The following is a 20,051-nucleotide window of genomic DNA, read 5'->3' as shown; positions in this document are numbered from 1 at the left end:
ATAGGAGGATGAAATCCTGCCAACTTTAGGGGTTCAGTATCTTGCCAAGGACACTTCGGCATGCACAGGGCCGGCCCTGGCAATGTTGGCGCCCTAGGCGAGATTTCAAATTGGCGCCCCCCAACATACAAACGCAAACTGTCATGCATCCCCAAGAAAGTTTGGACTGTATAAAGATGCACACACAGGCAGACAATATTGTAAGCTATAAAAGACAATAAAAAATGATAATAACAAATATAAAAAGAGTCTGAAATCAGCTGTACTGATAGCATATCATGTCATGTCGACAAAAATAAACATTAATGATGTCCACAATCGGAGTGATTCTTACCTCTATATTGTTCTTTATTGGACAGGGAGGAGAAACATTGAGGGAAGGAGAATAAGGAGATTGAGACCATTTCATAGTTTAATACAAACATTAGGGGTCCAAGCTAATTCAATATTGCACATTGCTAAAGAGGGAAGCTGACAGGAAATATACTTGGTCTTATTGGGCTATTAGCACATCAACTTCATCCATCTCTCATGCTATGCCCTGATGTGTTGTTTCTCCGCTTCCTTTGGACTATCCCTCCATTTTTTGTCCCTTCAGAGTATCTGGTCGTACCACAAAACCTTCTGGAGCTGTTTGCTGATATGGCGCAGAAGCACATTGTGTGAATACTTTGATTTTATAAAAAAAATTAAATTTTTACGTGAAATGACTTTTCGATGCGAGCGTACTTATAAACTGTAACTGGCTTTACAGCTGACAATGATGCACCTATATACAATACACTGTTACACAAGTACAGTTTTTTTTTTTAAACCCATTTTCACATTTCGTAATTCATACTTGGCCTCCAGAAAGTTACCACATGTGCACAGACAAGTGATAGGAATCCGAAGCTGTTTTTCAAGACTTAGCACACCTACACTTTGACAAGTGCATGTTTTATTCAAACTATTTCAGATAATTGAATGTCTACTGATGCATGTTGAAATGATTTAATTCTTTGCTTTGGCTTTTAGTGCTATATTAGTATTAAGGTGTAAACAGAGACAGTTTCTCTGTTTGAGAAGGAAATTCTCTTCTTCTAATATTAATGGTTTATCTAAATTCTTCTAATAGACCTGTAGTTTATCTACTTGACGGTTAGTTATGTAAGAGGTAGGTCTTTTAACAGCTCATTTGTTTTGAATACGCAAGTATCTACCATCGCTACAACTGTGTACCCATCATCCATAATGTGTTGTGTACGACTTTTAAGGAAGTTTTCTCCTGTTAGTACAAAACTTTTGTGTCGCTTGTACTGTATGCAGTGTAATTAATTAAAATGTTCACCCTGACACAGTATGCTTGTTGCACACAGAGTACCAAAGGAGATGTGTTGATGGTAACATATAAACCAGGATGCTGTGCTCTTAACGCATACTGCATGTGACTATGCAGTATTCTTTCATTATCAAAGCTCATTCAGGACAACAGCTGGAGTGCAGAGGAACCCAGCAGCCAGCAGGGGGCAGCCTCAAGACATCACATGGAAACCAAAAGCAGCAGCAGACTGTGATTCTTGAAAGGCGTCAGAAGATAAGGTTGTGAACTACTGGTTTATTCTCTAACAATAGGTTTCTAAAGCATGTTACATCTTCCAATATCTAAAATATAAATGTAACTTTTAAGTAAGGCAAAGCAGCATAGAATAACATGGACACACACACGATAATTTGTCCATCGTCTTAGTGTGTTTATTTCCTCATGCGCATCAGCAGTAGTTGGTGGAGTCGTTGTCCTACAACCATAAGGTCGCGGGTTCTAGTCCTACTCTTTCCTCTCTTCATGCTGGCATATACTGAACTCTTAAAATTGGCATGAACTCAATTACCTATTAACTGCAATATATCTAAATTTACATTAATTAAATATTTTAAAAAAAATTGTAAAAATTTAAATAAAAAAAAAAAAACTGCGGACGCAATTCCTGCGCAATGGGCTTCTGCGCAGGATGTGCGCAGTGGGCTTCTGCGCAGGATGTGCGCAGTACGGTTCTGCGCAGAATGTGCGCAATGGGCTTCTGCGCAGGATGTGCGTGCGCACTTTTTTTTTTTCCCCCATTTTATTTTATTTTTTATTTTTTATTTAATTTAAATTAAATTAAATTAAATTAAATAAATCAAAAAAAAATATTATTTAATTTTATTTAATTTTATTATATTTAATTTTATATAAAAAAAAATATATTTTTAATATATATATTTTTTTGTAAACTCTAAAAAGACGTGCATGAAATGTGTTTGAAGATCGAATTTTGAAAGTAAAGTTACAAAGCTGGTTTTACCGTAATGAGTCAAACAGCGCGGTTCCATTTGAAAAGATTCTCTGAATACAGTCGAGATGGCGAATCTCTCTTTTGAAATGTTAGGGACACAACTGGTGCAACAGTTGTTTCGCCCTAATCAAAATCCCCCTCATCCGCACCCATGAGTTCGGACTCAGTTCCTGTGTCCACTGGTTCCACCCAGTCAGCGTAGTGGCGTGGGGCTGGCTCCTCCCTGTGGCCCAGGGAGCGCCTTTCTCCGCGCTGGTTCACCTTCACAGGTGACTGACCTACGCAAAGCTGTAGCCGCCATAGAAGATGATGTGCTTGTGTGTGTGTGTGTCCGCGGCGCTTCCCGGTTCTTTCCGGCACTATGCTGCCCAAGTATTTAACATGGGCAAGGAAAGGAGGCGGACCACTTTTCAGGGCGCTTCTACCTCTGGTGCGTCCCGGGGTTAGAGGATGATGGTGTGACGTTACTGTATTGTTTTACATTGCATGTGTCACGTCATGATAAATCAGTCTCTTGAAGGTGAGCTGTCTCTCTGTACCCCTCTGGATGTCCTCGTTCAAGTTTAGCTTCTCAGGTTGACTTCCACTTCATGCACAGATCAGGTGAGGCCTCACTACTGCACGAATCTACAACAACAACAAATCCCTGGATCTTTGCTGCTTAATTTCCAAGCAGTCTGCTGCCGCTTGTTTCCATGTGATGTCCTGAGGCTGCCCCCTGCTGGCTGCTGGGTTCCTCTGCTGCTCTTGCTTGGTTTGTGCAGATTGTGATTAACTAATGTTTTCCATAAAAGAAAATCGTTATTATCCTTCAAGGGCAATTTGATGTACAACCAGCAATCAGTGCACGACAAAAAATAAACCAATACATACAATGTAAATAAAATGGAATATAAAAACCATATAGAATAAGTAGCAGGGCAAAATGAGCTTTAATAAATTAATTCATAAGTCGACCAACAGAAAATTACCCGTCAACTATTTCGATATTTTAGAAACATTTCATTCTACTTTTAAAGCAACAATTCCAAATGTTTGCTGCACCCATTTTCTCAAAGGTGCTGATTTGACACTTTTCTGAGTCACAGTAGGATTTTAAACTCTTGGTTTGACAAAACAATTACTTCAGGCTAAAAGTAATTTTAAATGTTACTCTCCAGACTATATACTTGAAAATACAAAAATAAACTTAAGTACCAGCTGTACATTTTACCATTATCTTTATTTGACTGTTTTGGAATTAGTATCACCAAAAGTCTGAAGGAGAGCCTTTTTTAACTTTTCTCTTGCTGCCAAACTCTGTTTGTGGATTGAAATATTCTGCAAGAAAAGTAAAGACATAAATATGTTTACTGATGTCACATATCATTAAGTTAATACACAACTATTGTACGCCAATCTCACTGTGTCCATATGTATCTCCCTGAATTCACATTTATTCATTGCGTGAAGTAATATAAATCATTAAACACCCTGTTAATATAAAGTGATTCAAGCATACAAATTCCAATACCACATTCATTATTATTTCAGAAAAGATCAAACTGTGGCAGCTTTCAGAAAAGTAAATTAATTTCAAGAATCACATAAGGTTTCACAATCTAAATTTATAAAGAGGTGTAATTGGCCCATGCTGCTGAGTAGTTATATTAAAAAAGATTCAAAAGGAAGAATGTGCTTGACACAAATAAATTTAAATCAGAAATCATTCAACCTAAAGTTGAAAAAAGGCAAACATTGTTTACAGTTCACACAGCTACATAAAAAAAAGATGAACAAAACATTTCCTGTGTTGAGGGGAGAAATAATATACCGCGAATAACACACGCAGTGCAATTCTCAGGTCTGTTTATTCATTATATGTTAATTTCTTCTTCGAGTGTTTATTTCTTTTTCTCCTCATCTTTCTTGGCGTCGGGTTTAGAGCCAGTCTGGGAAGCCAGAGAACCCATGGCGTTAAGGATGGCGTCATTGTTGGGATCGACTCCAGGAAGGTTTTCCAGGACGCTCTGGAGGAACTCTGGATCCTGCATAACATCGTAGTCCTCCTCATCCTAGATACGGTTAATAATGTATTGTAACCTTTGCCTTTCAATACCATTAAATTAACGACTATAACTGTCTTGTATTCCTAACAAGTAGTTTTACTGTTGATATTGTGTAGCTTTAATACAGTAAAATATATGGAAGCCCATTCCTGCCAATTTGTTATAAAAGCCTGTAGGTCATTATAATGTGAAACTATCTCAAATCAATAGCTCAATATCCCAAAACAATGGCTAAATATTTCCAAATAACAGTATCGTTAAATAGTGACACAAAATAATATCCCACTGTGTCAAAATAATGACTTACTTACTAAAAATGTCCTGATAAATAAAAATAATGACTCACATAATTAAAATTACTTACAATTCAAAAGAATGACTTGGCATCTAAAAACAATGACTTTCTAACTCGACTTGAATGACTAAGTATCTCCTAATTTCGATTTACTGTCTCATAACTTCGATTTCATAATCTCATAATTTTGAATAAGCGTTCATCTTTTTTACTTTCAATATCAGAAAGGGTCTTCCGTGAAAAAAATTCACCGTCTTCCTCATTTCACACTCTTGATTTTTATTTAATTTCACCATGTTCATATATTGTCTTATTCCTGCTCCTTCCAGTCAGGAACAGCATGACAGACAGATCACATAGCGACCCCCTGTGGCGGCCCGTGGGTGTGTAATCCATCCCACCGTGCTGCTGAGGGTGTGTCTGCTACGCCGCGTGTGGTCCAGAGTTTGTTGGTTGAGAAGAACCAGAACCTGAGCGAACAGCACTACATCGTTTCGATCGCCACATCTCGACAAATACATATTTACACTGACAGATGACTTTATGCTGCTCCAGTGAGAGAGATTTGGTGTTGAGTTTGTCTGCCATAAAGCCATGAAAAAAACATCCTGCAGCTGATTTGATGTCACAGATTCCCACATGAATCAACTCACTTTAATACAAATGATTAGGCCAAAGGACATGAGAACGGTTAATGCATCATAACAATTAATCATCACGTTAAAATATAATTGGTCGATGGATGAATTAGTCAAGAGCCCAGTTATTGGACAAGCATTCATTTGAGCAAAGGGAGTCAGAAATGCATAGAGGCCATCAATGTGAGAAGTCATTTGGACACAGACTGATCCATGTCATTCGCTAGGTTTCGTTATGACAGATTAAACAGCAACTGCATGATAATGTGAGGTAAGAACCCTGGTCTCTCATCCATCATCTACCAGGCTAAAAAAAACTTTGTTATGGTCCAGAATTACAGAGAGTGCGCTGCCTTGGCACAAGGTACAGTCCACAGAGGGCGAGAGAAGACACAGTTACTTAGAGTTCATCAGACTGAGGCTGGGGTGACGATGCACTCCCTTCAGGAGGTCCTTCAGTCACAGGGTGCGGCGGCCCGACGACTGTCAGAGCTCATCCTTCTCCATCTGCTGGAAAGCCTCCAAGTCTTCCCGCCAATCAGCCAGCAGTTCGTCCACCGACTGGCTGCTCGAGTCTGTGTGGCCTTCAGCCTCGTCTCTCTTGTCAGAGTCTCTCTCCTCTTTGGGCTGAGCCGGATCAGCTGCCGCCACGGTGGGAGTAACTTCTGCTTCCGGTGGAATAACTTCCTCTGCGTCACTTGTTTCTTGTGATGGAGGGACCTCCTCCTGTGAAACAGATTCGTCCAGCTCCACCGTGCTCGTTTGTGTTTGGGTGGTGGATTCAAATGAGGTGGGCGTTGTTGCCTCAGTTAAACAGTCCTCCACCGCTTCTTGCACATCCGCACCTGAAATGGAAGCAGGGGTGAGATACTGAACTGTATACAAGAAGATTTGCCAGGAGAGAGAGAGAGAGACACACACACACACACACACACACACACACACACACACACACACACACACACACACACACACACACACACACACACACACACACACACACACACACACACACACACACACACACACACACACACACACACTTTCCCTCCTGTTCGGTCTGTAATCTATACAACATGCCTCCTGTAGTCATTCTGAGTCAAAAATAGAACGGTTTTCATCAAGAGGTTGTCAACCATAACAGCATGATGCTGATGGTGAGTCATGTTTCCCGCAGGCCTGAGCCTCTCTCACACAGCTGCACAACCACACAGAGTCAACACAGAAAAGGAGTCTGAACAAAAATCTGTTCTATGAATTTGCAGGGATCTGGTTAAAAAGATCTGTTGTAGTTTGTAAAAATGAAGCTGCTTCTTTGTCTGCCGAATATAAACATGTTAGGTAACGAGTTTGTGCTTTTTACTATGTTACAGTCAAAGGACTACATCAAGTGACAACAGGCAAGGACTGCAACAGCATAATTCAGGAACAGATAGGAACACAACACTGATCATTATGGCGTCACAGTGGCTTTGTGGCTACAGCGACTAACTGTAAATCACAGGATTTGTGGCCAGGTGTCTTTTACAGTAAGAAAACTAATCCTTAATGCAGCTACAGCCGTCTTTGTCTTCCTTTTATTTGTCTGGTTAGGTTATGTTGCAAGAAGCCACATTTTGTTTCACTTTCTCTGCAGCGTTTTCCCGCACGATTCATTTGACGCACAGGCACGCCGACGAGCGTCACTCTCAGCCAAAACAAATTCTGAGTAACTGGTTCACAGACTTGAGAGTGGAAGACAAGTCCTTGTGTGAAATAGAGAAATGCCATACATTCAACTTGCAGGTGCGCACACTACTGCAGCTAAAACTATGGTCTGCAAGGACGGTTACAAGTTCATGGACGATAGCACGAGAGTGATGGAAAGAGCCAGCACGCAGCAAAAAGTGCTGCAGCTAGAGCTGTACACAGTAACACAATGCAGCAATGGAGTAAAACCCTATGCTAGAGATCTTTTACTTTATTATGAGAAGTGTAAAAATGTTTTTGGTTCATTATGAAACTGTGACAGGACAATTTAGAATTTGGTGGGCCGTTGAAGTCGAGATGATTAATGGGAAACAGTGCTTTGACATGGTGAGATAGGGCATTAACCTCTCACAGAAATCGTCTCTATATGCTTATTACAATTAGTTCTAAAAGTTTGCCATTTCTGACATCAATTACAGATGAATATTATAAAAACGTAAACGTAGAGCAGAGATAAGTATGAGTATATAAGTAAGAGACCTGTCATGTCCTAAACTCTGAGGGGGAAATTAAGAAATATCGGTTGACTGCACTAAACTTCCCCATCTTGCACAAACAGAGCCCCGTGGATAGAGAACATAGTGTGGAGAGGAGAGGTGGGGAAATTAAGGCATTTAAATATAATAGAGAAAATTGAGATTAAATCGAGGGAGAGTAAAACGTGCAGATAACAGACAAAGAAAGAAGGAAAAGAAGAGAATACTCACTGCCCTCAACAACACTGCCAGGACCAGGTTTACTTTTAAATATGGCTGCTGCTTTTCCAAATGGGAGAGGGTTATGTAAACAGAGGAGACACAGAGAAAGAGAGAAGACGAAAGGCACTGTTACACTTCAACACAGGGTACAGAGGGATTTGGCAGAATGCGGAGTAGAAAGAAAAGAATGGGGACGTGATATTGATTAGGGTGTTAATCTTCACCATGCACAATTAGACCCACAGCTGGTGGACGGCTCTGAAATGAGTCACGATCTCAGAGATTTCAACTAACGCCTGAATCCCTACAGCTCATCTTTATTTTATAAAGCCGACCACATAATGGGGCGCAGTCAGTGAGGAGCTATTAGTACACCGATGTGATCAATCTTAACCAGAGAGATAAGAAGAATAGAAATAGAAAGAGCTCAAGCCATTAGGAGGGCATGTGAGGGAGTAATGTCACACCTCGGTCTCTGGCTTTGTCGCTCAGCAGCACTTCCACCTCCCGGTACTCCTTCAGCGCCTCCAACAGGATGTTGCCCTCCTTGTGGAAGAGGAAGAGGAGAGGCATCGTGACGTCATCTGTGTTGCGGCCGTCCCCGGCCATCTGAAACAGGGGAGCCGTGTCACTGCTGCTGCCCTCGTTGTCGTCTGGGAGAAGAGAAGAGAAAGGGAGCAAACGAGGGGAAGAGAGATATAATTAGTCACTTACACAGCAGACAGACAATTAACTGACAATGATATAGATCAACAATTCAATAATTAACTCCATTAACAATGATAGATGTGGCACTTTTACTGTTCCCAGCTCCTATGCTGAAAGAATTTCTTTTTTTTGGAGGGGTTGTTTGTCCCGGTGAGCCTGGGAGCTGTGTTGTTTGGGCCTTTCGCCCCTGGTAGGGCCTCCCAAGGAAAAAGTGGTCCCAGGGAGGGGCCAGAAAAAAAAAACTTTCAGAACACCCTGATGAAACGGCGACAATGAAATTGGTTAACCTCGCTGAGAGATCACAAATACGATTGACCGAAATTCATTTTCCCTGTGGGGGGCTGGGCTCAGCCTTGGGGATATGGCGAGGAGTTGAGACGACCGGAGGAAGCTCCGATTGGAACCAGTGCTCCTTCATGTTGAAAGGGGGACAGTTGAGATTGTTCGGGCATCTAGTGAGGCTGCCTACCGGGCGCCCCTGGGCAAACATAGAACTCGCTACAGAGATTACATATCCCATCTGGCTTGGGAACGCCTCAGGATTAGGAAGAGCTGAAAAACATTGCTATGGAATCTATTACTTTTTCCGGAGATAAACAGAAGACGAGTGGATGGATATATTGATTTGGGATTGTTTTTTAGACAAAACAGAGAATTTTAAGACATATCCAAATTGGTCATTATTCACTAGAATTTCAGAATAAAAGACTCAATGAAAATATGTTATGTGTTATGCTATCTTTTGTTAGTTAATCTGTTACTTTAATACGAAAGAAGCTCTGCCTTATTATTATTATGTGATCATGCAAGGTGCAGAGACCCTTAATCCAATTATGGAGCGCTAATCTAGTCACTGAGTAGTCATCTTCCATCTTGTGTCGTTAGCTGCCTGCACTCACCGACGACTATGCCTCCGATGGCGCCGGCCTTCTGGATGTGTCGGGCCTTCTCTGCAAACATGCACTGACCCCTCTGGAGGATAGCGATGTGGCCCTGGACGTACTCAGCGTTTGTGATCTCGGTGCAGCCGCTGTAGGGTTCAGCCACAGTCACGAAGCCTCGCACCTGCACACAGGAGCAAAGAGGCAGAATTATGGTTCAGGGTGAAGGAACAAACAGTATGTAAATATGTTGTGCACACTCCTGCAGTCAGATACTACATGATCCCCTCTGGTGCTGAAACAGAGAAGTAGACGTTTCTTCTGTTGGAACTAGGAATATATTCCGCAAGAGGAAGTTCCCTATTCAGAACACAAGATAACTAAGTGGTTCTCTTAGGAAAAACCAACTGGAGTACAAGTCAAGTGCCCATTCTAAACCTGGCAGCTTAGTGGAGCTATGAAACCCACTCACCCCTGTGGAACTTTTGGACAGGTCTGTGCCAAACTGCGCTGGGCCGGCAGTCAGCACGACCCTGCCAAGGAACGGATGTGAGACGATCTGAATGGCTCTGGGAGGCAGCTGCTCTTTCTGCTGCTGGCTGGACAGCTCCATCATTTCCTGCATGAAGCGCACGCCGTCCTCTGCCGCTACTGCGCTCACTGCCTAGGAGTGGACAAGACCAAGAGAGAGATCACTTTGAATTCAGGACACAAGGAATACCATGGTTTTAACGGTTGGGAGGTACACTTGAATACGTCTGCCACAGTACCCATAGGGCTTTACACATTTAAATGAAAAGCAGCAGTAATAAGTAATTTAAAAGTATTGTAATGATGCATTTTATAATAACATCATCATGATGTTGTATATGCCATATGATAATGAATAATTGGTCTCCTATCTTACGATTGCGACAGTGCATTCTAACAATATGATAATGCATTTCTTGAATGATTGTGTCTACAGCCCTACATGCATATGCATATACATTTTTGAACTATGCATGACAATATATTCTGACTTCACTGTGACATCAGGGCATCATTTATAAAATTATATCATATGCTCATCATGTGATGGGTAATCATTTTCTGATCAATATAAGCTTCAGATCATCTCTCTAGCCCGACTATTTGCAGATATATCTTGGGAAATGTGTTTTTCAAAAGTTGAGACATGTGTCCCGCTTTTCGAAAAGGTAGTTTTTTCTACTTAAGTTCCACAGATATAATACATTTAAAGAGATGAGTGTTTCGCAATATTTTACATATTTAGGGTTGGCTAGTTTTAAACTAATGATACTGTATTTACATAGCCTGACGTTGTCAGACTCACAATTCTAGTCAGAATGTGAGTCTGAGACCGCTCCATTGGGTTGTGATTATGGGGAATGTTTCAACTGACCAGGAAGTAAAATTCTTCTTCGCTTAATTGGATAGACCTACAACCAATCAGAGCAACGTAGTATGTGACGTATGCTAAGCAACGCATTGTGAGTTATTTACTAACCCGGGTTCACACCGGACGCTTCAGCGCAGCGCCAAGCCTTAAATAACAGCTGGCTCCCATCCACTCCCATGTTAAAACTTTGTGCCGGTCACACCGGAGGCTGAAGCACCGCGAGGCAGCCTTGGCGCAGCGCGGTGCTTCAGCCTCCGGTGTGACTGGCACAAAGCCGTGCAGCGATCTACTGGATCAACGGGTGATATTATTAGCGCTGCCCGGCGGTTCAGCGTCGCTTCAGTGTCCGTTGTGAACAGCCAAGCGCCGGGGCAATAGGGATTAGCGTTCTGTGTTCCTCTTTCAAAATGAATGCGCTGTCGATGTCTTCTAAAACAGACTCAATGGCAGCATCTACACATCTCAGCTCGCCAGCGGCAGGCATGTTTGTTGAAAACGAATTCAACCCAAGGGCACTTTGATGACGTGGTTGATTACGTTACCGTTGATCATCTGTCAATCATCGTATAAAGCCCGCCCTGACAATCTGATTGGCCCGGTCGGGCATAATTTTTCCTCAACGGAGCGACTCCAGACCGAACTGCCCGACCTAAAATGTTGTGGGCGGGGCTAAGTTCGTCTGGCATCCAGGCTAGTATTTACATGTTATTACACAAGTTTGTCCGAGGTGCTACATTGTTGTACCTGTGTAGCGTGTTGGACCAGTTGAACCCTGCCATCTTTCAGGTGGATGAGACTAACGCCCATCCGCCTCAGCAGCTCCAGGTGTTCAGGGTTGTTTGCCATGAAGTCCTGAGCCCTCAAGGGAGGACGACCCATACCGGGCTCCCTGAAAGAAGGGTGAGGAGGAAGAGGACCAGGAAGTTAAAAAGCTGGACAAACACTAATAGTTATATAATAAGTGCAAATACATGTCCTGGTTTATCTTGTATTTATGTACTTACCGGTAAGGAGCAGGACGGGGGCAGCTCTTGTCCACAGCAGTACGGATTGGTTCTCTCAGATTACGAGGGTAGGCGGGGTCAGGAAACAAGAGGCGGGTGTTCGGGCAAGTCCAATCAAAGTTAGTATCATCCAGCTCCTCCTGTGACTGAAGTATGAGCATATGAAAGATGTTGTTAAAAAGATAAATGTATTATTACTTTCAGATCTTTATTCCTTCGAAATTATAACTGTATAGAGTGGATTACCGTTCTGTTTGAGGAGGTAGCGTAAGAGTGAGGGGCGGCAGAGAGAGACAGAGGAAGCAGGTGGGCCTCAGTTGTAAAGATGTAGTCCTCCACGTCAAAGGGTATGTCCTCCACTTCAGCAAACAGGAGGAACAGGTACTTGAACATCTCAGCGAGGAAGAACGAGTCCATTCTGAGAAAAAGAGGTCCTGTGTGAGGTATATCTTTAAATGCCATAGTATTAAACAGATTAAACAATTCAGAAATAGTTGTAATCAGTTCAATGCTTTACATACTATAATCTCATGGTATGTAAATTATGGTATAGAGAGTATATATTCTCACCGGTCCTCGTGGCTTCCAGTGCGCACGTCCTTCATGGCAGCGAAGCCGCAGGGAACACGGGCGAAGCGATTGAGGTTGTCCAGGATGGTGCGACCGGCCTCCAGGTAGTAGGGGTCTCCTGTGGCCTTGGAGAACGAGGAGACGGCAATTTGGTCATTACAGAGGATAGTACAACAACTTTAAAGGAGTACGACTTCTCATTCCTAAAACAAGATGTATTCGCAGTCCTGTTGCCCCTTGAGAGTGTAGGCAAAGAAACTCAAGGTCAATCATTAAGTTGAGAGTATTTAACATAAATTGGTGCATGAAAGACCTTCACCTCTGGACTGTGGCAATGAAAACAGCACGCCTGCAGTACGTCAAGCTTCCTTGACAAATTACCTTGTAAAGAAAATAGGTGCTCTCTGCAAACTCAGGCCTCAGGGGATGTTGGGCCCAGTGTACCCTGAAATCAGTAGTGAAGGCCTGGGGACAAACGGAGAAGGACGAAGGGGTCAGGACACCAGCTCAAACGTTGTTATTAGAACAGACAGAGCAACGGGAAATTCAGCAGTGTCATGGAAAATGGAGGTTGGTTTCCTATGAACCAGTTTAAGCCAATTCGTCATTTAACTCTATTTCAATGACACCAAGTTGTTTATTGTCGAGCGGGTAGAACATGATATGAAGGTGTTTTGTTTGTAGTTAGTTATACAAAGAAGCAGGTTACCTCTGGGAGGAAGTTGTGCTTCTTGGTAACTTGGTACAACATCTCGTGGGTCTCGATAGCAGGACGGATGTCTCCTTTCAACACCTGGGACACACACAATTATGTAACGTGAAACACAGAACTCAACAGGTACAGTGCAATCGTCACTTCACAGGTTCCCGTCTTAACCTGCAGTCCAGGGAAGAAGGCGAGCAGAGAGTCCATCCAGGTGCGAGCGGGGAGCAGAGGTTTGTGAATATGGACGTCCAGCAGCAGAGGAGGCTGGCTGATGTACTTCATTATAGATGCATAGTGCTGAATGAGAGAAATAAAAAGATTGATGAAACAGGCTGAGAAAATGTCACCTGAGTAAAGTTTTGAAAAGTCCTGTACTATGTTTTTCTCAGTTTTTTTCCTTTCATTTAGTGTCATGTTGATTTTTGTTAATGTAAAGGTTGCAAAGGCTGAAGTCTGCAACAAAGGGAGACTCATATTCCACAAATAAAAACTTCTCCTGAACGCTGTTAATCAACTTGTTTGCATTCATGGCCATTTTTGGTGAAGCATTAACCTCCCCAAATAAAATGCAACATGATCACCCAGCTGCTTGTTTGGCTCAACGCCTTTGTTACCGTAGCCTTTGTTTACACTTGATCCGGAGGCCTCTAGTTATGGGGCATGGCATTTCCAACACACTTTAAGTGGTCGACCAATCACATTACAACAGAATGTAAGCCTTTTTATTTAGACCCCAAAAATTATGACCCTGTAAATGCTTGTGTTCAAATGTGTGAGGTGTTGAACTACACAGAAACCTGATATGCACAAATGGAAAATGCCCCCGTGACAAAATGCTATTATGCACAGAGAGATATCAAATATCTCTTGCAACTGTGTGAGTGTGAGTGTGTGTGTGTGTGTGTGTGTGTGTGTGTGTGTGTACTTACGATATTGAACCGCTGCAGAAAACTGTCATCTCCCAGGAGGATGTAGGCCTTTAGTAGGTATTCATAGTACGAGTCAATTCCTGCTCCGACTCCACTGTCTGGAGACACACAATCATACATTATCTCATAAAACAGGGGAAATCACACGACAGACTAATGTTCGGTTTTCATTATCTCACTCCTTGTAGTCAAATCTTCTCTTGAGACCCAAAGACTCATAGCTGTGTTCTTAAAGTTCACTTTCCCCTGATCGGGGCTCTTCTCATGTTTCTTCCCCCCCCCTCATCTGCCCTGTTCTTCATTCACACCCTCCTACAAACTGTCAATCACGTTTGTCATTCTTCCTCTCTCTTCCAACTCCTTCTCTTTTCTCACCTCTTCGGACCCACTCTCCAGAATGGATGTTGATGGTGGTTCCCACCAGATTGCTGTTCCTCTGTCTCTTCTCCCACAGAAAGTCCATAGCTCTCCTGGCATGGGCCTGTGTGAGAGGAAAAGTGCACTATTGATTAAAAGTAAAAAAAAATCTGCAGTAAATGTCCACTGTGGCAGTGATTACAGTGATAGACTATGTGCTTGCTCAGCAATCCCAGGCTCTAATATGGTAGCGCAGGGAAAAAATAATGAACTTTTTCACTAATAGATGAAGTTTGTATTATATTAGCTTGAATAAAATTTACAAGGATAAAACAAAGCTGTAACTTTTTTAAACGGCCAAAATAGTTTATTCTATTCCACCTCAGGAGATTTAAATTAAGAGTTCTTTATTTCAGAAGGCATTTGGAAAGTCTCATAGGAGAACCAAACCTGTGAATATGATTATTGGTGGTTGAATTGAAATTGTTTGTTCGAGTAACTACTAACCCCAAATCTAGCTTATAAGAAATGCAAGAAACGCAAGGGAACATTTCTTTTTCAGTGATCCTGAAGATCCCTGTGATGTTTTCACTAATGTGTTACGCTGAGTACTGTACATGAGTAAAGTTTTCATCCCTGAGTCCAAGTGAGTGTTTGGGCAAATAATGAAGAAATCCCCCCCCCCCCCCCCCCCCAGGCATTCGTGAGATATCATGTTCACGAGAATGAGATGGAAAGATTGATAACCTGAAATCACAAAGCCTACTGCCTCGGCTGTCGTCAGCATGGAGTAACAATATAATCCCAAAGTGTTACCTGGATGACACATAAAGAAAGATGAGCCATTTGTGAGGTGTGGCAGGTCAGAGCTGATACGGGTGTCTTCAAAGCATTCTAATAGTTTAACAGCTAACAGCTCTTTGACAGTTTTGACAAGTGAATGACAAGTTTCAGCCAAGAAAATATTCCAGGAGAATAAAAAAGGAGTTACAATTTTTGTATTATAACAGTGCTGTTGGTTAATAATGAGTTATAGTCTAAAAGGTGAAATCATTTTAGCCAAGAGACTATAATATATACATGTATATAAATATATACACTTATTTGCACATCAGCAAAAATCAGTTTCCATTGAAGTTTAATGGGGTAAACCAACATTGTGATTGTTGATATTTCCATTGTGTTACTCATATCAGTGCACCATTCAAGTCGATATAGAGAGATTTAAAATAAGTAGGTAATAAGTGAAATACATAAATTACAACATATTAATGTGGGTGAGAGAGGGTCTGGTCATTATGTGATGAATGTGTAATACCTCAAACACAGGATCCCCAGTGAAGCGACTTAAGGCAGCAAACTCCAGGATCATGGTTCCTGCACACGCGGTGCAAGTGTCCGTTTCTGTGCCCGTTCTCGACAAAGGACCACTGACACCAAATTTCAAGTTTACCTGTCGAGCAGAAAAAAAACGTAAAACAAAAATCCAATCTTAGGAGGCACATTGGTTTTGAGAACAATTCTGTGTGAAAACTGATCAGTCATATGCGTGCAGAGCGGTGGAGAGAGACTGACAATTTGTAGCAATGATCGGAAAAAAATGCCGGCGGCATTTGTAAATGTCAACTTGTCACATTACAACCCTCGGAGAGCAGGTATTGACTCAAATTTGATAAATTATAAATATATATATTGTATAAATCTACTTTCATTTTTTTTCGACAGACAGACTTTGACCGAGTCCAGAAATAGATCCATCATAAATTCAATCTACTTACTAATTCAATACCAAAAACTGAAATGTTTTCTCTTCCAAGCAGAACAATCATTGTCATGAAATAATACAACCATATTCATATCCATTACATATTTTAAAACATGAACATAAATAACACACAAGTCCTGTATGTATACAATTCTTGATAAAACATCCCGTTTTATAAGGTTTGCAGTATGTTTGGATTTGTTTCTGGCCTTAACAAACTGAATCAGAGTCTGTGTATTTAGTGTGTGCCTCTGACTCACCCGGGGATAAGGCAGGCCACTGGTGGTGTTGAACGCCGGCAGCAGCCGGAGACCAATGTCTTTGGCCATATGTAAGAGCTCATCCTGGTACCACTGCATGTGCTGACCGCCCTCCTTCAGCATCACAGCCATGGAGTGTCCTCCTAATAGTCCACTGAACACAATAACAGGGGAATATCAGTATAACACAATCCACTGATGTCTTCTGTCTTCTGTATTTCCTAAAAGTTATTATGTGTCGATAGTTCAATCCAATCTCACCCGAGGACTCGAATGTTGGTTTCAAAAACCGACACCACGATGTCGTTATCCAGCCTCACATCTTTTAAGACTCTCCTCACTGCAACCTCGAACTCGATCGTCTTATTTAGAAGCTGGCAATGACAAACAGTACATGATTATAAAAGTTAGGCTGAATTATAAACCTGTTTACAATCTAAAAGTGGAAGAAAGTACAATGGATTATGTTCAGAATAATTTATGATCAAGTGTTTAACCAAGGAACTTGTTCATTTTTAACCAGTAACATTTATATTCCTTCAGACTCCCAGAGACATAACATCACTATCATTAAAATAAAAAGATTTTCTTCTATGCAATGTACGTCGTTACTTCACTGTATATAGAATCAATTAACCTATATACTCACCACCAGAGTATCCAGAGTATCTATGAGGGTCAGAGAGAACCTAAAATATACAGAAAATAAGAATTAACCAAAGGTGCTTTAGAAAATGCTTAAAAGCTTTTTGACTGAATGAATGTTATTCAGCATGTATTAGTGCAATCTGCCTCCGCCTTCTCCCACTGTTGACATTGAGAAAAAACAAAGAGCTGGTGCAGTACGGTACTCACTTTCCCAGAGCGTCGTCTACGTCACCTCGACTGGGCTCAAGCCCTCGTACTCTTCCTCTACACGTCAGAGGCATCAGCTCATCTGCTGGGTAGGCGTGGTCCTGGCAAACACAAACAAACATGCTTTTAACGCCTTGATCGGACCTTCAGTTCTACTTGTTTTCAGCTCAGTCAGATTAGTCTTCACTCATCTTAAAATACACCCGGTATGAGACATGAAAGGAGTTTCGAAGCCGCATTAAATACTTATTGAGTTTCGTTAAAACGTCAGCAGTTTTTCTTCATTGCACCAGTTACTCTTTTACCAGATATAACTACTTGAATTTAAGTAATATACCCATTTCTATGTAAACATAAAGGCAAATCTGCTCTGGATTGTTTATTATCGGCAAACTCATTCTGATGATATGTTGGTGAAAGGCTCATATCGACCAACAGATAAATCGGTTCAGCTCTAGAAGATTTTTCCTGAATTAGGTTAGGCAGCACAACAAATACCAAAGTATTGAATTCTTTCTTTCTCTGGTGAACTTACCATGTAATTCTGATATGCATGGTCAAACATCTCAACCACTTGGTTCCTTTAGTGAAGAGACAGGAGAAACACACACCAGTCAGGATATTATTTTTCCTCAAGTTAATTTCCAGAAGGGCTGTAAGATTTTTTCGGAGCTCACCTCAGCCTGAGCTTCTCCTCTCTGGACATGGCCTGTCCGAGGCTGCACAACGCTCCACTCAGCATCAGGAGGAACAGAACAGGCGCCATCGTGGTGGATGGGCAAGACCACAGCACTCAACAGCAGCTCGGCTCTCAGTTAGTCAGTCACTGAGTAAATATCTAGTCATTACCACAGCCCTAACCAAACAACACCAAATAACGAAGACACAGAGGAACCGTAAACCTACTGCCTCCCTTTTGAGTTATACATCATCTTCAGTGGTAATAAACAGCATCTGAAATAAATCCTAGTTTTTTACTAAAGTACAAACCTCGCCTCTCACTCTCCATCTGTGTCTCTCTCTCTCTGCTGTCACCTACAACAGGACTGTGGCTGATGAGTGTTTGTATACATCAGTGGAGCTCCGTGGCACAATCTGTGCACCAACACACGCAACTTATGAAATCCCTTTTTGCAGGAATGTTATTTAAAGTGACCAGATAATAAAGTATCACTGATGTTGCCCTTATCTCCAAGTGCGAGGTTGTTCCCAGTCCTACTCCCAGCAGGTTGCTCTGTCACACCTGTTTACTCTTCCACGCTCTGACCCGGACCTATCCCGACACGGGACACGGTGTGTGACACGTTGCAATGATAAAGACCAACATCACGTAATCGAGCAAACCCGTTTAGTCGCATGAACCCAGCGATCGGAGTATGACAAATGGCAGCGACCGTATTGTCAGCGTTTGTCAGATATAGTGATCGGGGAAATTAAAACGTAGCAGCATTCAAGACACCGCGTCATCTTTAAGATCAGTTGTTCAAACCAACAAAGCGAGCAGCGCCGTGATACCTTTCCTTGTCTTATTTGTTTACGAGCCCGGTCCTCAGGTCGTTTACTTCATCTACAGTCCACAGCAGATTAAACCCCAAAAGTCCAGCTAACATCTCTTATAGCCACCCGTCATTCCAGCTCCTGTTGTGTCCCCTTTGTATTTTAGATATAAAGTTCAAGATTTCCTCCTCTGATCTGTTTTCCTCCGTCACCTAATCAGACAAGAGCCGCACTTGTCACTTTGTAGTCAGCCAGTTAGCTAGCTGTGCTAACTAGCCGAGCTGGTGTCCGCGGACAGACCGACAACACAACACAAATAAAAAAAAACTACGTCCATCGTGGAAACGCGGGCCTGTTCGGGTGGTTTCCAATGCCCTTTGGGTGTGGAAGGAATATTTTAGCCGTTAATTGTAGTCTGGCTGAGCTAGCAAGTGGGATACTCCGGATGTCCCGATGAATACGTACACAACATCCGCTTCCTGTTAGCAGATGCAAAGACGCCCTGAGTTTTGTTCCTCAGGCATCATTTTCTTAGCAGGCTGATAATCAAATAACCTGTGCTTCGTTGAGATGCGCAGATTTGGCTCACACCGTAGTGAAAGCTGTTTATTACGCGCTTTTAATATAATTCTAAGAATAAACTGTTGTTTTATGGCTTTAGAAGTGGGGACACAACCAGGAGGAAGAGTTACCTGAAGGAACAAACGTGGAGAAACAAAATCCCTGTCCTCATCAGACCCGCCCATTCTCACAAGTGTTGCCCTTAGTGGTGGCTCTGAAATTTCGGAAAAATACCATTCAGCGTCTTTAGCGAAGCCAGGCCATTACATTTTTTGTAATGAGTAACGAAATTAAAACTATGATGAAAAACATCTTTGAGACTTTATATACTTTCAAATGATACAACAACACCAAATCCCATATTTATTATTTCAGCCAGCAAAGTCAATGATGTAATTAATATGCAGAGTTAACACGTCATTTAAAATAAAATGTCAGCTTTCCGTTAAAAAACTTTAACTTAACAAGTGAAGGCAGCTTTATCATTTGTAAATAATACAATTCAAGATGAAATAACAATTTTTGCTTAACATTATTGCAGTAGTGTAATTTCCAGTGGTGCAAAAATGTTTTAGACTCACTACTGAGTGTTTGTGTGTGTGTGTTTATGAATCAGCACATCTCTGATGGGAGGAGTTCAAACAGGTTATCAGATGGTGTGGTGTGTTATATGATGTTATTTAACCGTCCTCACACAGTCAGTGACGTGTAAAGATTATCCTGTGGTAGCAGGTCAACTCTGTACAACATATCAGTGTGTGGATTCAGATTGGTCAAAGTCAAATACAGTTTGTTTTGGTTTTAATCAGTTAT

The 20,051-nt window shown here is 41.7% G+C and overlaps 1 protein-coding gene across 4 annotated transcripts; it reads right to left on the bottom strand.

Annotated features, from left to right (window-relative positions):
- Positions 1 to 4,917: 4,917 nt before the first annotated feature.
- edem3 (ER degradation enhancer, mannosidase alpha-like 3) lies at positions 4,918 to 19,369 on the bottom strand. Of its 4 annotated transcripts, none has more exons than XM_053430193.1 (22): positions 18,171 to 19,369; positions 17,858 to 18,036; positions 17,716 to 17,761; positions 17,181 to 17,281; positions 16,975 to 17,014; positions 16,587 to 16,699; positions 16,326 to 16,479; positions 15,619 to 15,753; positions 14,319 to 14,424; positions 13,944 to 14,041; positions 13,186 to 13,311; positions 13,018 to 13,101; positions 12,690 to 12,773; positions 12,309 to 12,433; positions 11,985 to 12,156; positions 11,739 to 11,884; positions 11,479 to 11,623; positions 9,805 to 9,996; positions 9,351 to 9,516; positions 8,211 to 8,396; positions 7,753 to 7,800; positions 4,918 to 6,141 (listed from the first exon to the last, which is right to left on the bottom strand). In XM_053430193.1, exons 2-22 carry the CDS (start codon positions 17,944 to 17,946, stop codon positions 5,783 to 5,785), a joined length of 2,715 nt encoding a protein of 904 aa, XP_053286168.1. In that variant the 5' UTR covers positions 17,947 to 18,036; positions 18,171 to 19,369; the 3' UTR covers positions 4,918 to 5,782. The 4 variants fall into 4 exon arrangements, with proteins under 4 accessions (XP_053286168.1, XP_053286169.1, XP_053286167.1 ...); XM_053430194.1 differs by having other exon boundaries at positions 17,858 to 18,006; XM_053430192.1 differs by having other exon boundaries at positions 17,858 to 19,369.
- Positions 19,370 to 20,051: the final 682 nt, after the last annotated feature.

The sequence above is a fragment of the Pleuronectes platessa genome, chromosome 9, assembly GCF_947347685.1.
Source record: "Pleuronectes platessa chromosome 9, fPlePla1.1, whole genome shotgun sequence".
Lineage (NCBI taxonomy): Eukaryota > Metazoa > Chordata > Actinopteri > Pleuronectiformes > Pleuronectidae > Pleuronectes > Pleuronectes platessa.
This window is presented reverse-complemented; position numbering and strand designations above follow the sequence as displayed.

Bases quoted from the DNA above. Each gene is read 5' to 3' on its own strand.
- edem3 (XM_053430192.1), bottom strand. From the start codon at position 17,946: ATGGCGCCTGTTCTGTTCCTCCTGATGCTGAGTGGAGCGTTGTGCAGC. The intron at 8,397-9,350 runs GTGAGTGCAGGC...CTCTTCTCCCAG, and splicing joins CATCGGAGGCATAGTCGTCG to ACGACAACGAGGGCAGCAGC. The intron at 7,801-8,210 runs GTGTGACATTAC...TTGGAAAAGCAG, and splicing joins CGACAAAGCCAGAGACCGAG to CAGCCATATTTAAAAGTAAA.